Source organism: Cebus imitator, unplaced genomic scaffold (genome assembly GCF_001604975.1).
Source record: "Cebus imitator isolate Cc_AM_T3 unplaced genomic scaffold, Cebus_imitator-1.0 Scaffold23, whole genome shotgun sequence".
Classification (NCBI taxonomy): domain Eukaryota; kingdom Metazoa; phylum Chordata; class Mammalia; order Primates; family Cebidae; genus Cebus; species Cebus imitator.
In genome coordinates this window covers 3,951,680-3,967,342 of record NW_016107338.1, presented here as the reverse complement: position 1 = coordinate 3,967,342, position 15,663 = coordinate 3,951,680, and the positions used below count along the sequence as shown (strand labels likewise).

The 15,663-nt window shown below is 41.6% G+C and overlaps 1 protein-coding gene across 2 annotated transcripts in view; it reads left to right on the top strand.

Moving 5' to 3' along the window:
- ANXA4 (annexin A4) overlaps positions 1-15,663 on the top strand; it is an 80,024-nt gene that overhangs the window by 39,348 nt on the left and 25,013 nt on the right. For both annotated transcript variants that reach the window (XM_017522059.2, XM_037736155.1), the window contains 2 exons: positions 1,162-1,216; positions 7,405-7,492. In XM_017522059.2, coding sequence (XP_017377548.1) covers positions 1,208-1,216; positions 7,405-7,492 — 97 coding nt within the window. In that variant the 5' untranslated portion in view covers positions 1,162-1,207. The remainder of the gene's footprint in view (positions 1-1,161; positions 1,217-7,404; positions 7,493-15,663) is intronic.

The following is a 15,663-nucleotide window of genomic DNA, read 5'->3' as shown; positions in this document are numbered from 1 at the left end:
AGGAGAATTCTAATTTTTTTTTTAACAGGTTTTGCTAATTGGTTTTCAGAGTAGTTGAAGTGGGGAAGCAGCAGGGTACCTTGTATAATGTGTGACCGTTGGAGTATGGGAGGAATGGACCAGGCCCCTGGGATAAAATCGGAGTGGTCCTCATCTGGAGGATGGGGACAGCCAGCTTTCAGAGTAGCTTCATCAGTGCCCTTGCAGTCTGACCGAGTACACTCGGTTCAGCTCACCTGAGTCTGAGAGTCCTGCAGTGGGTTACTTTATACTAGTGAAGATGTTAACCACCCATATTGGCTCAATAAATAGCTTTGATAAGGAGTTAATTTCCTTCTAGAAATCAGTGCCTGCTTTTCCGGGAAACTCAATTTTAAATAGTCCAATTCCATCTGAAGCCAAGCTGTTGTCATTTTCATTCAACAGCATTCTCTCCCATGACACCCAGAAGGGTCAGAAGAACCAAATGTTTCGTTTATAGATGTTGGCATCCTTTGTATTAAAATTGGTTTGAAGGGGTTAAAAAAATGTGTGATGATTCAAGTCTTCATGATGAAAGAGAGGGAGCTGAAAACTCAGGACAAAGTTGAATGTATAAGGCTGCAACTTAAAGGGAAGAAACATCTTTAATCCTAGAATGGTGGCACTGAAAATTGCCATTGGGAAATGAAAAGATTCTAATGCTGGTTGGGCTGCTGGCCTGTCATTACACATACACGTACACGCACACAAACATACTCACACATATGCATGCACAGAGAGGAGGCTGGTATGCTGTAGGCTGGATTATCTCTTTTCTCAAAGGGGGAGCTTCTTCTGATCTGCTGTTACATTCAGTTCAGAGTCTGTGTCCAGCTTGAGTACAAGTAATGGTACTTTACCCTAACAAAACAATAGGATTCATTTCTGTCATGTGTATCTCCAAACAGAAGAGCAGGTAGGAAAATATTTTGCTAGTATGATAAAGTTGACTTTTTTAAAACAGTTTCTCTAATTACTAACCCACCCCTTATATCTTTGGCTAATCAGTACCTGGCCTTTTGATAAAGTTGGGTGTCATTTCCTCATGGCTTAGCTTCATGCATACTGCAAGTTATCCTGATTAATGATTTTAATGCCATTTCCTTCATCACAATCATTTTACCTCTGCTTTTATCACAGAAGAACTTCTGCTTGGGTGACTGAACTCTGATCTTGACCTAGAGTCATGGCCATGGTAAGTTGTGAAATGCCTCAACCTATCTGGTACCAGCTGCCAGCAGGTACAGAATGTGGACTCAACAACTGTTAGCTTAAACAAAGCCTTGTTTATTCAACAGAGGGGAAGGAAGAGGACATGAAAAGGCAGGTCTATTTCTAAACATCATTTAAATTTCTTTAAGGGGTGGTAAGCAACTTGACCTTGAAAACTGATTCAAAGAGAGAATTCTTTGAATCCTTTTAACATCCTGAGAATATAGAAACGAGTTGTAGTTTTCTGTCTGCAGAAGCACTATATGTTTATTTTAGAACAATTAAAAAGGAAAAACTAAAAATTCTGCAGGTTCTACCACCAGAACAGGACTGCTATCAACATTCTGAAGTAGCTGCATCATTTCAGGCTCATCAAGAAGGGTGCTTCTTAGCAATATGGGCATGTCAACCGCCCCCTGCTTTAGACAGTAATCAGACTCCTTGGGCCTTGGTTATCTGATGTTTGGAACAAGCATGGAATTGAATCCCTTTGAGAGTTCTGTAAAGTTCAGCTCTGAGGTGGAAGCTGAGCCTCTTTGCTGAAACATGGCTCTGTCTAAGGCTGGCCATCTGCTCTCCTTCTGTCTCTCACCCAAATACGGTTTCTGAATAGACAAGTAATTCTAAGTAATTCTGATCTGTGGTCTTCTGGAAGAAGCAATAATAGAAGTAGAAATCTTATACCTAGATAGGAAATGGAGAGGCTGCCAGCTTGAGATGCCTTCCTTTAGGAAGAAGGATGTGTAAAGTATCCTGGATAAATAGTAATATACACTTAAATTTTTTTTGCATTAGGTATTCCAGAATTTCTTCATGATCTCTGACAGTCAAAGGCATGTTCATGTGTGCCCCAAATCTCTCATGCTTTAGTTTAAAATCAGTTTCTTGCTGACTGATTCTCCCTGGCCATGGATAATTTTTTTTAAATACTTATTTATTTATTTATTTTTATTTTTTATAGAGATGAGGGTCTCGCTATGTTGCCCAAGCTGGTCTCGAACTCCTGGCCTCAAGCGATCCTCCTACCGTGGCCTCCCAAAGTGCTGGGATTATAGGCATGAGCCACTGTGCCTAGCCGATGTGGAGAATATTTATTCAGAAATGCTTATGGTGTCCCTACTTTGTGCCACATGTGGCACTAGGACTCAGAATTAATGAGATGCTCTTCCTGTCTTCAGCAGGCTCACAGCTTTCCTACAAATGAAGACTGTGATCATGTGGCCCTTTGTGTGCTTTCCACTCTAGAAAATTACCTCTGTTGCTCTCATCTTTCTTCCTTAAACCTGTTTTTCTATCATGACTATTATTTATTAGACAGATAAAGGACATTTTAAAGAGAAAACCACACTACACAGTCACAAGATAGGAAATACCAACTATTTGCCATTATTTTATTTTAGACCTTACTCATAGGTATAATGATTTTTAAAGAACAGTAATAAGAGCATAAATAATAACTGTAGTCTTCCTTTTCCTCCCCTTAGTATAGGAATATAGGAAACAAGTTATGTATTCACTCTGATCTTATGCTTTATCTCTTCTCTATGCAAATGAGATAATATAATGTTTACATTACATTTCATATCATTAAAATTATTTACTCTAAATAGTGGTTATAAGTGTTTTAATTTTCTTCTTAATTTAAAAAAAAATTCCAAATTCTCTACAATATGTTTTTAAATCATTGTTTTCAAGATTTTAAAACATGTCTTGTGGAGGTATAATTTGCACATAGTGAAATGCACATCCTTTAGGGTTCCTGGTAGATACGTTTTGACAAATGTATATCCCCACATAGCTTACTCCCCTATAGAGACAGGACATTTTATCACTCCCAGAAGCTCCTCCATGCCCCTTCCAGATCAACCCCCCAGCCCTCCACTCCACACAAGAAATGCAACTGCTGTTCTGAGTGTTATAGGTTAGTTTTGTCTGTTCTAGAACATCCTGTAAACGGAATCACAGAGTGCGTAGAGTAGGTATGCTTTTGTGCCTTGACTCTTTCTCTGGGCATCACATTTTTTTGCAATTCATCCATGTTGCTGCATCAGTAGTTTGTTCCTCCATTCCTGTGTATTGCTCATTAGTATTCCATTGTATTGTATTCCGGTCTTTTTGGCACCTATCTTCTTCATTAATAATGTAATAACAATATTTAATCAATTGTGATATGGCATCTCTCTATTCATTGTTGTCATTCCTTCCTATATCCTTTCTGTTTCCTTTGCCTGTTACCACAATGGGTCCTCTTGGAACAGAATTCCCTGTCTTCCCAGAAGGGATAATGGTATATTATACCCTGAAATTTAATCAATTTGGATATTTATCATGCTAACTGGGAACACATTTCTTGATCTTTTTCCTGGAGAAAGAGTCACTAAGAATGCTAACTGATAAATGGAACCAGCCTTGCCAATCCCTCTATTGATTCACCTTGTTATATATTAATTTTAATCCCATAGTAGTGTCCCTCAGCAATGGAGTTTGCTTAAGAGTTGAATGTAGTGTTTGAGTGCCATCCAAAAATTTTTCAATATGGGAGTTCCAAAAGAACCTTGTGAAACATTCATCTCAGGAAGCTGTCTCATGCTGAGGCCAAAGGCCATGTTGGAATTCTGACAGCAAATCACCAATTTGCCTACTACTACTGATATATGATAGAAGAAAAGAAGTAAAATGCCTCTGTTAGTTTCTTAAGGCTGCCAAAACAAAATATTAGGTTGGTGCAAAAGTAATTGCACCAACCTAATACCACAAACTGGGTGGCTTAGAATAATAGAAATTTATTGCCTCACGGTTCTGGAGGCCAGAAATCCAAAGCAAGATGTCAGCCGGGCTGTGCTCCCTTTTGACACCTGTGCAGAAGCCTTCTGGGCCTCTTCCTAGCTTCTGGGGGTTTGCTGGCAATCCTAGCTATTCCTCGGCTTGCTGCTGCATAACTTCCATCTCTGCCTTTGTCTTATGGTGCCTCACATATCCACATCATCTTATAAGGACACCAGTCATATTGGAAGAGGGGCCTACCCTGCTCTAGTATCACCTCATCTTAACTGATGACATCAGCAGTGGCCCTGTTTCCAAATAAGGTCACATTCTGAGATGCTGGAGGTTAGGACTTCAACATGTCTTTTTTGGGGTAGAGATACAATTCAACCAATAACGGTGCCCAAAAAAGTTGATGTCATAAATTTCTACCTTCCTCTGCCAGATGTATAGAGGATGATGACCAAGTGCCAATGCTTACCGTATCCAAGACATGAAAGCCTGGTCTTCTGGCAGAGAAGGTCCATACCCTGGGTATCTGAGGACTTGAGTGGGCTTGATGTGGGCCACTATGGACCTGAAAGGTCTAGGCCAGGGTGGTCTAGTGCAGGAAGCTCAAATCTGCCTTGCTAGAGAACTGCACTAACGGTTTAAAAATCCTCTATTCCTTTAGATGGTCCATATTACATTCTTTGGATCCAGTTAGATTATCAGAAAACTTTAGCTCTATTCTACACCGTTTTTGCCACCTTGTACAAATGCTCCATCCTAAATTCTGCTTTGGCATTACCCCATAGACTTATGTGGAGGAATAATACAAGAAATAGGCAAAATAATCTCATTATTTTATTTATTATAGAGGTACAGCTGAAGTCCTCTTTGATGATGATGATGATAGCATCAAGTCTGAGTTTTTGTTTTAGTGTTTACTTTTTCTGGGTTTTGTACTAAGTGCTTTCCTGTATTATCCTGTTTCTGTAAGTTATCATTATTTCCAATATACAAGTGAGAAAAATGAAACATCCCCAGGCCACACAGCTAGAAAATGGTAAAGATAAGAATCAACCCCGGGTCTACCCCACTCCAATGCCAATGCTCCTTCCCACTAAGCTTCTCAGTAGACCAGGCACCAGCTAATCCCTCCTTCCTCAGCCTCTGGACAGTGCACGGTCCTGGATTTCCTATGAGCTGAAGGACTGTCCCTTCTAAGCCATCCTTTCTGGGCTGTCCTCTCTTGGACCTGTACTGTTGGAGAGACCCAGGCTTATCCCAAGTCCCTGTTCCCTATTTTCACTTTCTTTCCAGGTCATCTCATCAAGTACCACCTAAATGCTGATGCATCCTAACTTTATTATGCTGGGCATGACCTCTAGACTTATATTGTGTAACCAATTGTCCTTTTGACAATTCCACTTAGATATTCAATGGACATCCCAAACTTAATATTTCTAACATAGAACTTCTAAAGCCCACCCCACACTGCCACCCTAAATCTGGTAGTCTTCCTCCAGTTTTCTCCCTCTGGATAAATGATACCCAGCTGCTCAGGAAAATATTTAGAGTTTTACTTGATTCTTTTCTTTCCTCACCTCCCACGTCAGTCCATCAGCAAGTTCTGTCGCCTTTGCTCCAAAACATGTGCTGAGCTGTCTGTTCTTCTGTTTATTTCTGTCTTAACTATTTCACCCTCGTCTGGCTCATATCCCACCCCCAGATCTTGGCCCAGGCTCTCAAATGTTCTCTGCATCTCCCTACAGCAGCCTGGGGATCTTTTAAACAGATAAGTCGGATCACATGTCCCCATCCACTTGCTTAAAACGTGTCAGTGGTTTCCTACTGTACTTAGAATGAAATGCAAACTTCTCATCTGGCTTGGAAGGACTGCCTTGCGCTGGCCCCAGCCACCTCTCTGATTTCCTTATATTTATTTATTTTTTTTCCTTATATATTTTTTTAATTCATTCATTTAAATTTTTATATTATGGAAAACTTTAAACATGCACAAAAGTAAACAGAATACTATAAGGAACCCCTTTGAGTACCTATCAATAATTATTAACTCATGGCCACTCTTGTTTTTAGTTTTTGTTTTTTTTCGAGACAGGATCTCACTCTGTCACCCAGATTGGAGCACAGTGGTGCAATCTCAGCTCACTGCAACCTCCACCTCCTGGGCTCAAGAGATCCTCCCACCTCAGCTTCCTGGGCAGCTGAGATTACAGGCCTATGCCACCATGTATGGCTAATTTTTTTGTATGTTTTTGTAGAGATGAGGTTTCACCATGTTTGCCCAGGCTGTTCTCAAACTCCTGGTTCAAGAGATCTGCCTGCCTCAGCCTCTCAAAGGGCTGGGATTACCGGGGTGAGCCACTGCGTCGGCCTGTTTCTTCATTTCTACTTACCTCCTCTTTTTTTCCACTTGTGTGATTTTGAAGCAAACCCAAGATATCTTATCATTTCATCTGTAAACTATTTCAATAGATTAAATTCTTCTCAAAATGAAATACCACCATAATGCCAATTTATACCTAAAAATGTTAAAACCAAGTCCTTAGTGTCATCAGATATCAAGTCAGTGTTCAAATTTCCATCGTCTCATAAATGTCTTTTTTTTTAACTGTTTGATTTATGATCCAAATTATGACACTACAGGTTCACATTATGATCATTGATGTTCCTTTCCAATGTCTTTTAAACAGTAGTTCCCTTCTATCTCTCTCTTTAAATTCCCTTTGCAATTTATTTGTGGAAGAAACTAGATCGTTGGCTAAGTGCTGCATCTCAGTCTGGATTTTGCTGACTGCAATCCTTTGGTATTGTTTCACATTCTCCTTTCTCCTCTGTTTACTGTAAATTTGTTTTTGGCTCTAGAAGCTTGATTAGATTCAGGTTTGATATTTTTCCCTTTTGTGGGGAATAGGATTCCATAGAGATGTCACATTCATCTCCCCCTCCCCTCCTTGCCCACCAACTTGAGCCACACTGGCCTCCATCCTGCTCTCCCTACAAGCTAGTTCCAGCCTCAGGGCCTTTGCAGAAGCCATTTCCTCTGCCCTAACCCTTGCCTCCATCTTTGCATGGTCAGCTGCTTCCTCTCATTCAGCTCTTAGCCTCAGTGTCACACCTCAGAACGGGCCCTCCAGGACCTCTCTGTCTGCTTCACAGCGCTACTCACCCCCAGGCACTTTATGGAATGTGAATTTTAGGCTTGTTTACTGTCTGCCTCCCATAAGCTAGAGCATCAGCTTCCAGGGAGCAAGAGCTTCATTTTTTGTGGTCACTGCTATATCCCCAGCACCTGGAATACTGTCTAGGCTATGGTCAGTACTCAGCAAATGTTTGCGGAATGATATGCCTCTGTGTTGGTAAGAGGCTGCCTCTCAGTAACATTGCTCTCTGTGTGCTCAGGCAACTAAAGGAGGTACTGTCAAAGCTGCTTCAGGATTCAATGCCATGGAAGATGCCCAGACCCTGAGGAAGGCCATGAAAGGGCTTGGTAAGTGTCCTGCAGGAAGTGAATCCCCCTGCATGCACTGCACAACACAGGGTCACACAAGAGGGCACCATGTCCCCTGGCCATCATGTGGGCCTTCCTTTAATAAAACACAAGGGAGGCCAGTCATGGTGGCTGATGGCTATAATCTCAGCACTCGGGAGGCTAAGGCAGGCGGATCACTTGAGGCCAAGAGTTTCAGGCAAGCTTGGCCAACATAGCAAGACCCCGTCTGAATTAAAAATAAAGAAATTAGCCGAGCATGGTGGCGCATACCTGTAATCGCAGCTACTTGGGAGGCTGAGACAGGAGAATCACTTGAACCCAGGAGGTGAAGGTTGTAGTGAGCTGAGATATTGCCATGGCACTCCAGCCTGGGTGACAGAGCGAGATTCCATCTCAAAGAAAGAAAGAAGGAAAGAAGGGAAGAAGGAAGGAAAGAAGGAAGAGACGGAGGGAGGGAAAGAAAACACATGGGAGAAGTTGAGATAAGTTGGGACAAATTGGAGGGGGACGGGCATTAGTTCTTCACTTTATTAATGATAAATTTAATATACTCATGGATTTCCCCAATTGTTTAAACCTGCTCTGAATTACAAAATCATGAATCTGCATATTAAATTTTAGAAATGTATTTGTTTTCCAATCAGGGCTGGTATGTATATGGTGCCATAAGATTTACAAAGCACTTTCACAAATGTTACCTCCTTGGATATATGCAGCAACTTGTGATTTAGTGAAAGGAGCTATTCCTGTTGTTATTTTAGCCCATTTTACAGATATGAAACTGAGACCCAAAAAGGCCAAGTAACTCTTACCAAGTGGCATAGTGAGTGGAACTGAGCCCTGGCTCACACTCAACAGATCCCCATCTCAAGCTTAGGCCAATCCGTGCTAATTCCACATTCTTGCCTTGAGTCCCTCTGCTTGTTGCTGTGGTGATAGACACAGCTGTGACAGCACTGACATGCAATGTGTGGAATTTAATGTGAGAAGGCTGGTGAAGCAGCCTTGTTGTCTGGGGTAAATACCAAGGTTTTTGGTGTCACGGACAAGGAGATTGCGGTCACACACACACACACACACACACACACGAGTTTGGAGCAGGAATTTAATAGACAAAAGAACAGCTCTCCATCACAGAGAGGGATCCCAGCCCGTTGCCAAGTGATACTGAAAATGTTAGGGTTTTCATAAATGGGCTACTGAGGAGGGAGCTCATGAGGAGGCGATTCTTATCCTCCTAGAGCCTGATGGTTTAGTTGGGACCAGGTGTGCTATCTGTATAGAGCGGAGGGTTTTTTTTATTAGGTCTTATCCCATTCCCTGACCACAGAGGCTGACTCCTACTCTGTGTTTCTTTGTCTTGCTTATCTGGGAGGGAGAATTTCTGTGTCTGTTCCCATACATCTTCTGGCAGCTGCAGACATCCCCCCAAGTCTGCTTTTAGCTTCTCTATCTTAGTGTACCTAGAGGAAAAGGAATGTGCTTATTAAGACCCACTCTTTTGCTGGGGCCATTGTATAAGTGTGAAGCTTGGTGATTACCCAGGAGACTTTGCCCTCTCCTTCTGTGCTCAAGCTGTCTTCTCTGTGTTTTACAGCCTGAACTTTTAGGCTGCTTGTTGTTAGAAGAGAAGTGATTTTTTGAACTGCATGAGGTTAGAAAAAGAGCTAGTTTTGAGCTGCTTTTTGTTAAAAGGAAAGTTTTCTGCCAGGGACTCAGTTTACCCTGTCTACCTAAATACTTTCTTTCTGCCCCTATAACATATTTTCCCCCTCAGGAATAGAACCCCTAACTGCTGTGAGAGGAAACTGTGACGATTTCTTCTGGCTACTTCCTGCTGGGGAGTGGCACTGTGTGGGAACAGCAGCTAGGGCTCCTCCTGGGGTTGATTTCAGGGTCCCTGGTGGGAGGGTGGTTTCATTTTCGGCTGCATTTGCAGCACCATCTGAAGCTTGATGGTTTTTAGGCGAGAAGAGATAAACTTTCCAAGGAGAATATATGGTTTAGAATATAGGGTCCAAATATGAATATTAAGACTACTATTAGTGGGAGCACTATAGGCCGTAACCATGACAACAAAGTTTGTTTGATACCTGTGAGCGATGTAGATGGGTTGTGCTGTTGTAAGTGGGTGTATGGGCTTGGCTTTGTTTAGCTTCCTTCTCCTTACTTTCTCCCCCTCAAAAAAAGGAAACCTTGGGGTTACAGATTACCTGGCAGGATTTGTAGGATAATTGCCCAGAACTAGAACATATTCCCAGATTTTTATATTACCCATGCCTCTCTGTTGTCCCTGAGCTGCAGCCACAGATGGCTGGTTGGTTGACAGGAATAAGCAGGGTTAGTTTAAAATGTAGGCAAGAACTTTAAAACAACTAATGAGACTAGAACTTAATAACGGATGTATGGCAAAGTTTCAAAACTTAATTTTTCTTTCCCCAGTCCTCATTTTTGTTAAAAACAATCTGTGATGGGCCTGAGCTGTTTGCAAAACAGACTTCAGTCCTGTACTTGGTCTAATTATTTGCATAAAGTACAGCAAGAATAATCATCTTTACATAGGCCCTTTAGATTGGCTTTGATGGAAACTTGTTCCATGAGGAATTTTAGATAGGACTTTTTAAAGCTAAGCCCAACCGTTTGTTTGTACCTTTAAATTCCTATGAGTTGGGTAAATTTCTTTCCTTCTTGAGGTTCCAGAAGCATGAGCTTCCTAGGCCTGCTAGAAAGTGACGTTCTTTACTCACCGCAGGTCAGGAACCCTCTATGGAGACTGTGTAGAGAGAATAAGGCCAGTTTTCCCCAGGGGCTTTTATTGGCTCAGCAAGTTAAGCTTGATTCCTTAAGGGGAAACATAGCCTTCCAGTCAAAACCTTGGTAAAACAACCAGTTTTTCCAATTGCATTTTGTTGCAAAAGAAAATGGATTCTTGGCCGGGCACGGTGGCTCAGGCCTGTAATCCCAGCACTTTGGGAGGCCGAGGCAGGTGGATCACGAGGTCAAGAGAGCAAGACCATCCTGGCCAACATGGTGAAACCCTATCTCTACTAAAAATACAAAAATTAGCTGAGTATGGTAGTGCACGCCTGTAGTCTTAGCTACTTGGGAGGCTGAGGCAAGAGAATCACTTGAACACTGGAGACAGAGGTTGCGTTGAGTCAACATTGCACCACTGTACTCCAGTCTGGGCAACAGAGTGAGACTCCATCTCAAAAAAAAGAAAAGAAAAGAAAATGGATTATTGCTGCACTGATGCAAACAACTATATTGTTGTAATTTAAGAATACTTATAATTAGTTTCCAAATTCCAGAGGAATTAGGCAGAGAGAAATAAACATGCTCCAAACTTTGCCTATAGGAGTACAGTTTGCTTAGTTGACAAAGGTTGTAGCTAGCTTAAGACAAGTTTTTTTGACTCTGAAAAACAAAATAAGGATTAGCAGTGTTCTACGCATAAATGAAGAATATTGTTTTAGTTTTCTATTAGTTCAGTTCATTCCGTTAACGTTTGTTTTGTTTGATATTCATAAATATTTTAGGCTTTTATGACTTCTGTACATTTTTTGGTCGTGACAAACCTGCATCGGAGAGAACTTAAAGTCCCACGGCTTGATTATAAACCATCTTTCGAAGAGAATTAAAACAAAACAATTTTCTGTAAATGACAAAATGTCCAGTTTGGATATAGTCAGAAACACAATTGACAAAGAAACTTGGTTATTTTTGTGGTTTTCAAAAACCCAACGTAACAACCTTAATTGTGAATAATAGCACATATTCAGACACTAGAACTGCGGGCATCCCATACAGTTTTCAAGCATTAATATTATTTGCTAAAATATAGTATTAGACATCATTTTGGCAATTTTATGTACCTCAACATGTTAAATCATTCTGTTTACCTCTCTTCTGGATGTTTCAGGGACCCTCTGCAGCACCCAAAAGCCAGGGGTTAGGAAAGACAAACTTGAGGCAAGCTTGACTTTGGGAAGCCTGTTAAGTATATTTAAAATTTAAAACACTTGATATTATGAAATAGAATTTTAGATTACCATAAGTGTTTTGTTTTTGCCAAAAGGATGAGCCAGAAAATTGAAATTAAAATTTGAAAAAGCAAAAGCCACTCATTAGCCTTTTCTATTACGTGAAAATTTAAGAGGGAAGTTAAATTTACCCTTGCGTTAGTTTGCTATTAATGTTAACCTTATTTTTTAAGGAAACTTTATAGACAATCCTATTTAATTTTAACCAGTTTGACCATGAAGTGAGATTTTCACATGCCTGTGATAACCCTTGACAAGTTTTGCTAAAGAGTATATTAGCATTTTAAGAAAACTTTGCTGTGCTTTTATTTCAGTGATTAATTTTCAGAAAAAAATATACCCTTTTGAATTTAGTTAATATGTTCACACAGAGTTTTCTTCACAAGATTAATTTTTACGATTTTTTTACAATGTGCTTAAACCTTCTACTTTATTTAAAACAATTATTTATTCCTAAGCAAAATATACATTTCCATGCCTTCTTATAATCTTTAAATAAGGACACCTTTTACTGTTTTTACACACTTTGCATGCAATTCCATGGTCATTAGTTTCAATCACATGTTATAATGGTAACTTTTAGTAATTTTTAACTTGAATATAAAAGTATTAGGTTGTTTTAATTATGTGCTAGATGCAGATAAAGTTTGACTCCTTTCGGCATAGTTAGGGGCATGGTTACCTTCATATGTTCCCAGGCCCTACCAATTGTGAAGCAGGCAAGCTGACAGTTTGTAAAGGCTAAGGAAGCAGTTTACAACCGTAAAGCATTTAGCAAACCTAGTATTTGACCTGCTTGATTTAGACCACATTTTTACACCTTGAAGACGTTTATGTTTTACCAAAAATTTCTAAGACTCTTTTTATTTTTAAAGATTAAAGTAATGTGAACTGAAAGTTACCACAGCTGTTACTTTTCCCGTAAAAATATTTGTGCTTATTTTTCTTAGGCCAATTAATTAGAGCGCCTTGTTTTTTAAAAAACAGACATTACATATATAAAACACATATATAACCGCACAGACAAACAGAAGAAGATCCAGTAGCTATAAAATTTTGCATCTGCCAATGTCCCAGTTGGATTATTGGCCTCCGAGTGAGGCCCTTTAAGAATATAGCTAGGAATGCAGTTTCCAGGGCCTCATAAGCAATCATAGTCAGAAGACAAAGACAGAGTTTGAGAGGGACTTATTCACCTTTAATTCTAGGGATCCCATGAGGAAAACAGAGGTTTTTCTTAAAATGGGGTTTGTGGCACCTTTTCTGTTTTCCCAAGGAGTTGCAGGCCACCGGAAATCACCTGGAGGCTTTCATGCAGGCACCAAGAGTGGCAAGACACAGGAAAAGAAGCAATTCAGTCAACTGAGAAAAAAACCTTTTCCAGGAAAAGAAGATTTATGAAGAGAAAAACATAAAGACCTTTTAAATATACTCATAGTTTGGATATCCACTTTGAATTAAGCTGAATGCTCTTTAAGAACATCCTTTTTCATTAATTAAAACTTTACAGAGGACGCAAACAGTGATTCTTATTATTTCTTTTACCAGTTTGCTCCACTTACCTGTTCACAGTCGTGTTCAGGTTCTCCAGTTTTCTTTCGGAGAAAGTGACTGGGCTCAGGCAAGGGCAGGTTTTCAACGGGCGGCAGATCCCTTTAGTAGCAAAGCTTGGTATTTGAGGAGGCAATCGTTAGCAAGAGACTTTCCTTAGAGGACAATAGTCCTGTTACACCGCGTAGGATTAAACAGTTAAGTTCTTTCCCATGGTTAACCCAGTGGCCTCTGGCACCAGCAAAGCCTCCACTGTAACTGCTTGGAGGCAGGCTGACCATCCCTTGGCCACCAAGTTAAGTTCCTTGCTTAAGCAACTCACTGGCTGTTGAGCTGGACCTCAAGCCTTAGTTAAAACTTACAGGGCCATTTCCTTCCTTTTTGATATATCAAGACTAAATTCTTTCCCCGTGGGAAGACTGAGGGCTGGTGTTTTAAGCAAGGCTTGTTTTAGCTGGTTAGAGGCTTTTTGAGCCTTAGGTTCCCAAAAAACGGGCGTGAGTTTTAACTGCTTGAGTTTCTTTTATGAGGTGGTGTAAAGGGTGAGCCGTTTCCCTGCGCCCAGGTACTCACAGTTTACAAAATCCAGTAATGCCCAACAATTTTCCTAACTATTAAAGGAAACGCACTGAATCCTTTCCTCACCTGGTGCTCTGATCCCTCCCGATAAGACCAGAACTAGGTACTGTACTGAAGTCTGACAGAGCTGAGCTTTAGATTTTGAGACTCTATACTCCCTTTCAGCCTTAGCTGAAATTGAGGACAGTCTTAGCACCTTCCTGAGCTTCCTTGATTGGGGCACAGAGGAAAGTGTCATTTACACACTGCAAGACCCTGACCTGAGGGTGGGAGAACTTAGAGAGGTCCTTTGGCAGTGCTTGTGCAAACTAGTGAGAGCTGTTTGGAAATCCCTGAGGCAGCACCAACCATGTTAACTGCATGGTCTGGCCAGAGGGACCCTTACGGGCAAACAGTATTGAGAGTTAGGATGTAACCTTGCAGAAAAAGGCATCCTTTCTCTAGGACTATAAATCATTTAGTTCCCTCAGGTATTTGAGTCAGCAAGGTGTAGGCATTAGGGCACTGGATGAATCATTAACGAGGCGGAGGTCCTGAACTGGTCTCCATTCCCCATTGAGTTTTCACACTCCTAGTATTGGGGTTGCAAGGACTGTTACAGCATCTGAGGAGACCCTGTGTTTTTAGATTATTTACAATAGCATCTAGCCCTTTTCTGGCCTCTGACTTTAGAGGATATTGTCTCTGATTAGGAAAAGAAGTGGGATTTTTAAGGTGGATCTGAACTGGCCTAGCAGTTTTAGCTTGACCTATTCTTCCTTGAGTTGCCCACACTTCTGGATTAATAATGGCTTTCACTAAGGGAAGACAAGGAGTCTGTCCTGGGGCCATGAGGATGCTGCCCCTATGCAGGCTAAAATGTCTCTACCTAATAAAGGAGTGAGACTTTTAGGCTGTAATTAAGAAGGAATGTATAAATAATAAGTCCCCCCAACTACAGCTAAGGGGTTAAGAGAAATACTAGGTTAGAGTCTTCCCTGAGACACCCACCATGGTTGTACTATGGGAAGAGGGGAGGCCTGGATTGGAGAGGAGAACAGAGAGACTGGCTCCAGCATCCTGGAGGAAGCTCAACCCCTCCCTTCAATTTCCAGAATCACTCAGGGCTCCTGAGCAGTGATGGCTGTCTGAGCCACTGGAGCCAGGAGTTTGAGCCCCAGGACTTGTCAGTCCTCCTGGACCATCTGTGAGACCAGTTCTCGACCCAGCGACCTCCATCTCCAGGGGCAATTTACCAGTGATCTCCACCACAGACTGGACAGGGTCAAGGTGGCTTTTTCTTGTTGCCTGGGCAATTCTTCTTAAAGTGCCCTGGCTTGCCACACCAGGAGCAATTAGTGGATGCTTCCCAAGGATCCTGCACTCTGCAAGCCTGCAAAGCAACCACTAGAGCCTTAGTTTTTCTCTTGTGCTTTCTCTTAATCCCAGCAGTTTGGGAGGCCGCGGCAGTCAGATCACAAGGTCAATATGTCAAGACCATCCTGGCCAACATGGTGAAACCCCATCTCTACAAAAATTCAAAACTTAGCTGGGCGTGGTGGCGGGTGCCTGTAATCCCAGCTACTCGGTGCTACTGCACTCCAGCAGTGAGCCGAGATGGTGCCACTGCACTCCAGCCTGGCCACAGACCCAGACTCCGTCGCAAAAAAAAAAAAAATTAAAGCTATTTTGAGAATTTCAGCTTGGCTTGACTGGGGGGAAGAGTGATCCCTTTCACAGAAACAGGAAGAGGGATCCCTTTCACAGCAATGGGGTAGACAAAAGGTAATGAACCCTCTGTGTCTCCCCCCACCATAGCCCCCCAGCTGAGAGTGCCAAGGGAGAAATGGATTGTTACATGGATTGTCCTCTCCTTTTAAAAAATAGGAACATGGGGCCGGGCGCGGTGGCTCACGCCTGTAATCCCAGCACTTTGGGAGGCCGAGGCGGGTGGATCACGAGGTCAAGAGATCGAGACCATCCTGGTCAACATGGTGAAACCCCGTCTCTACTAAA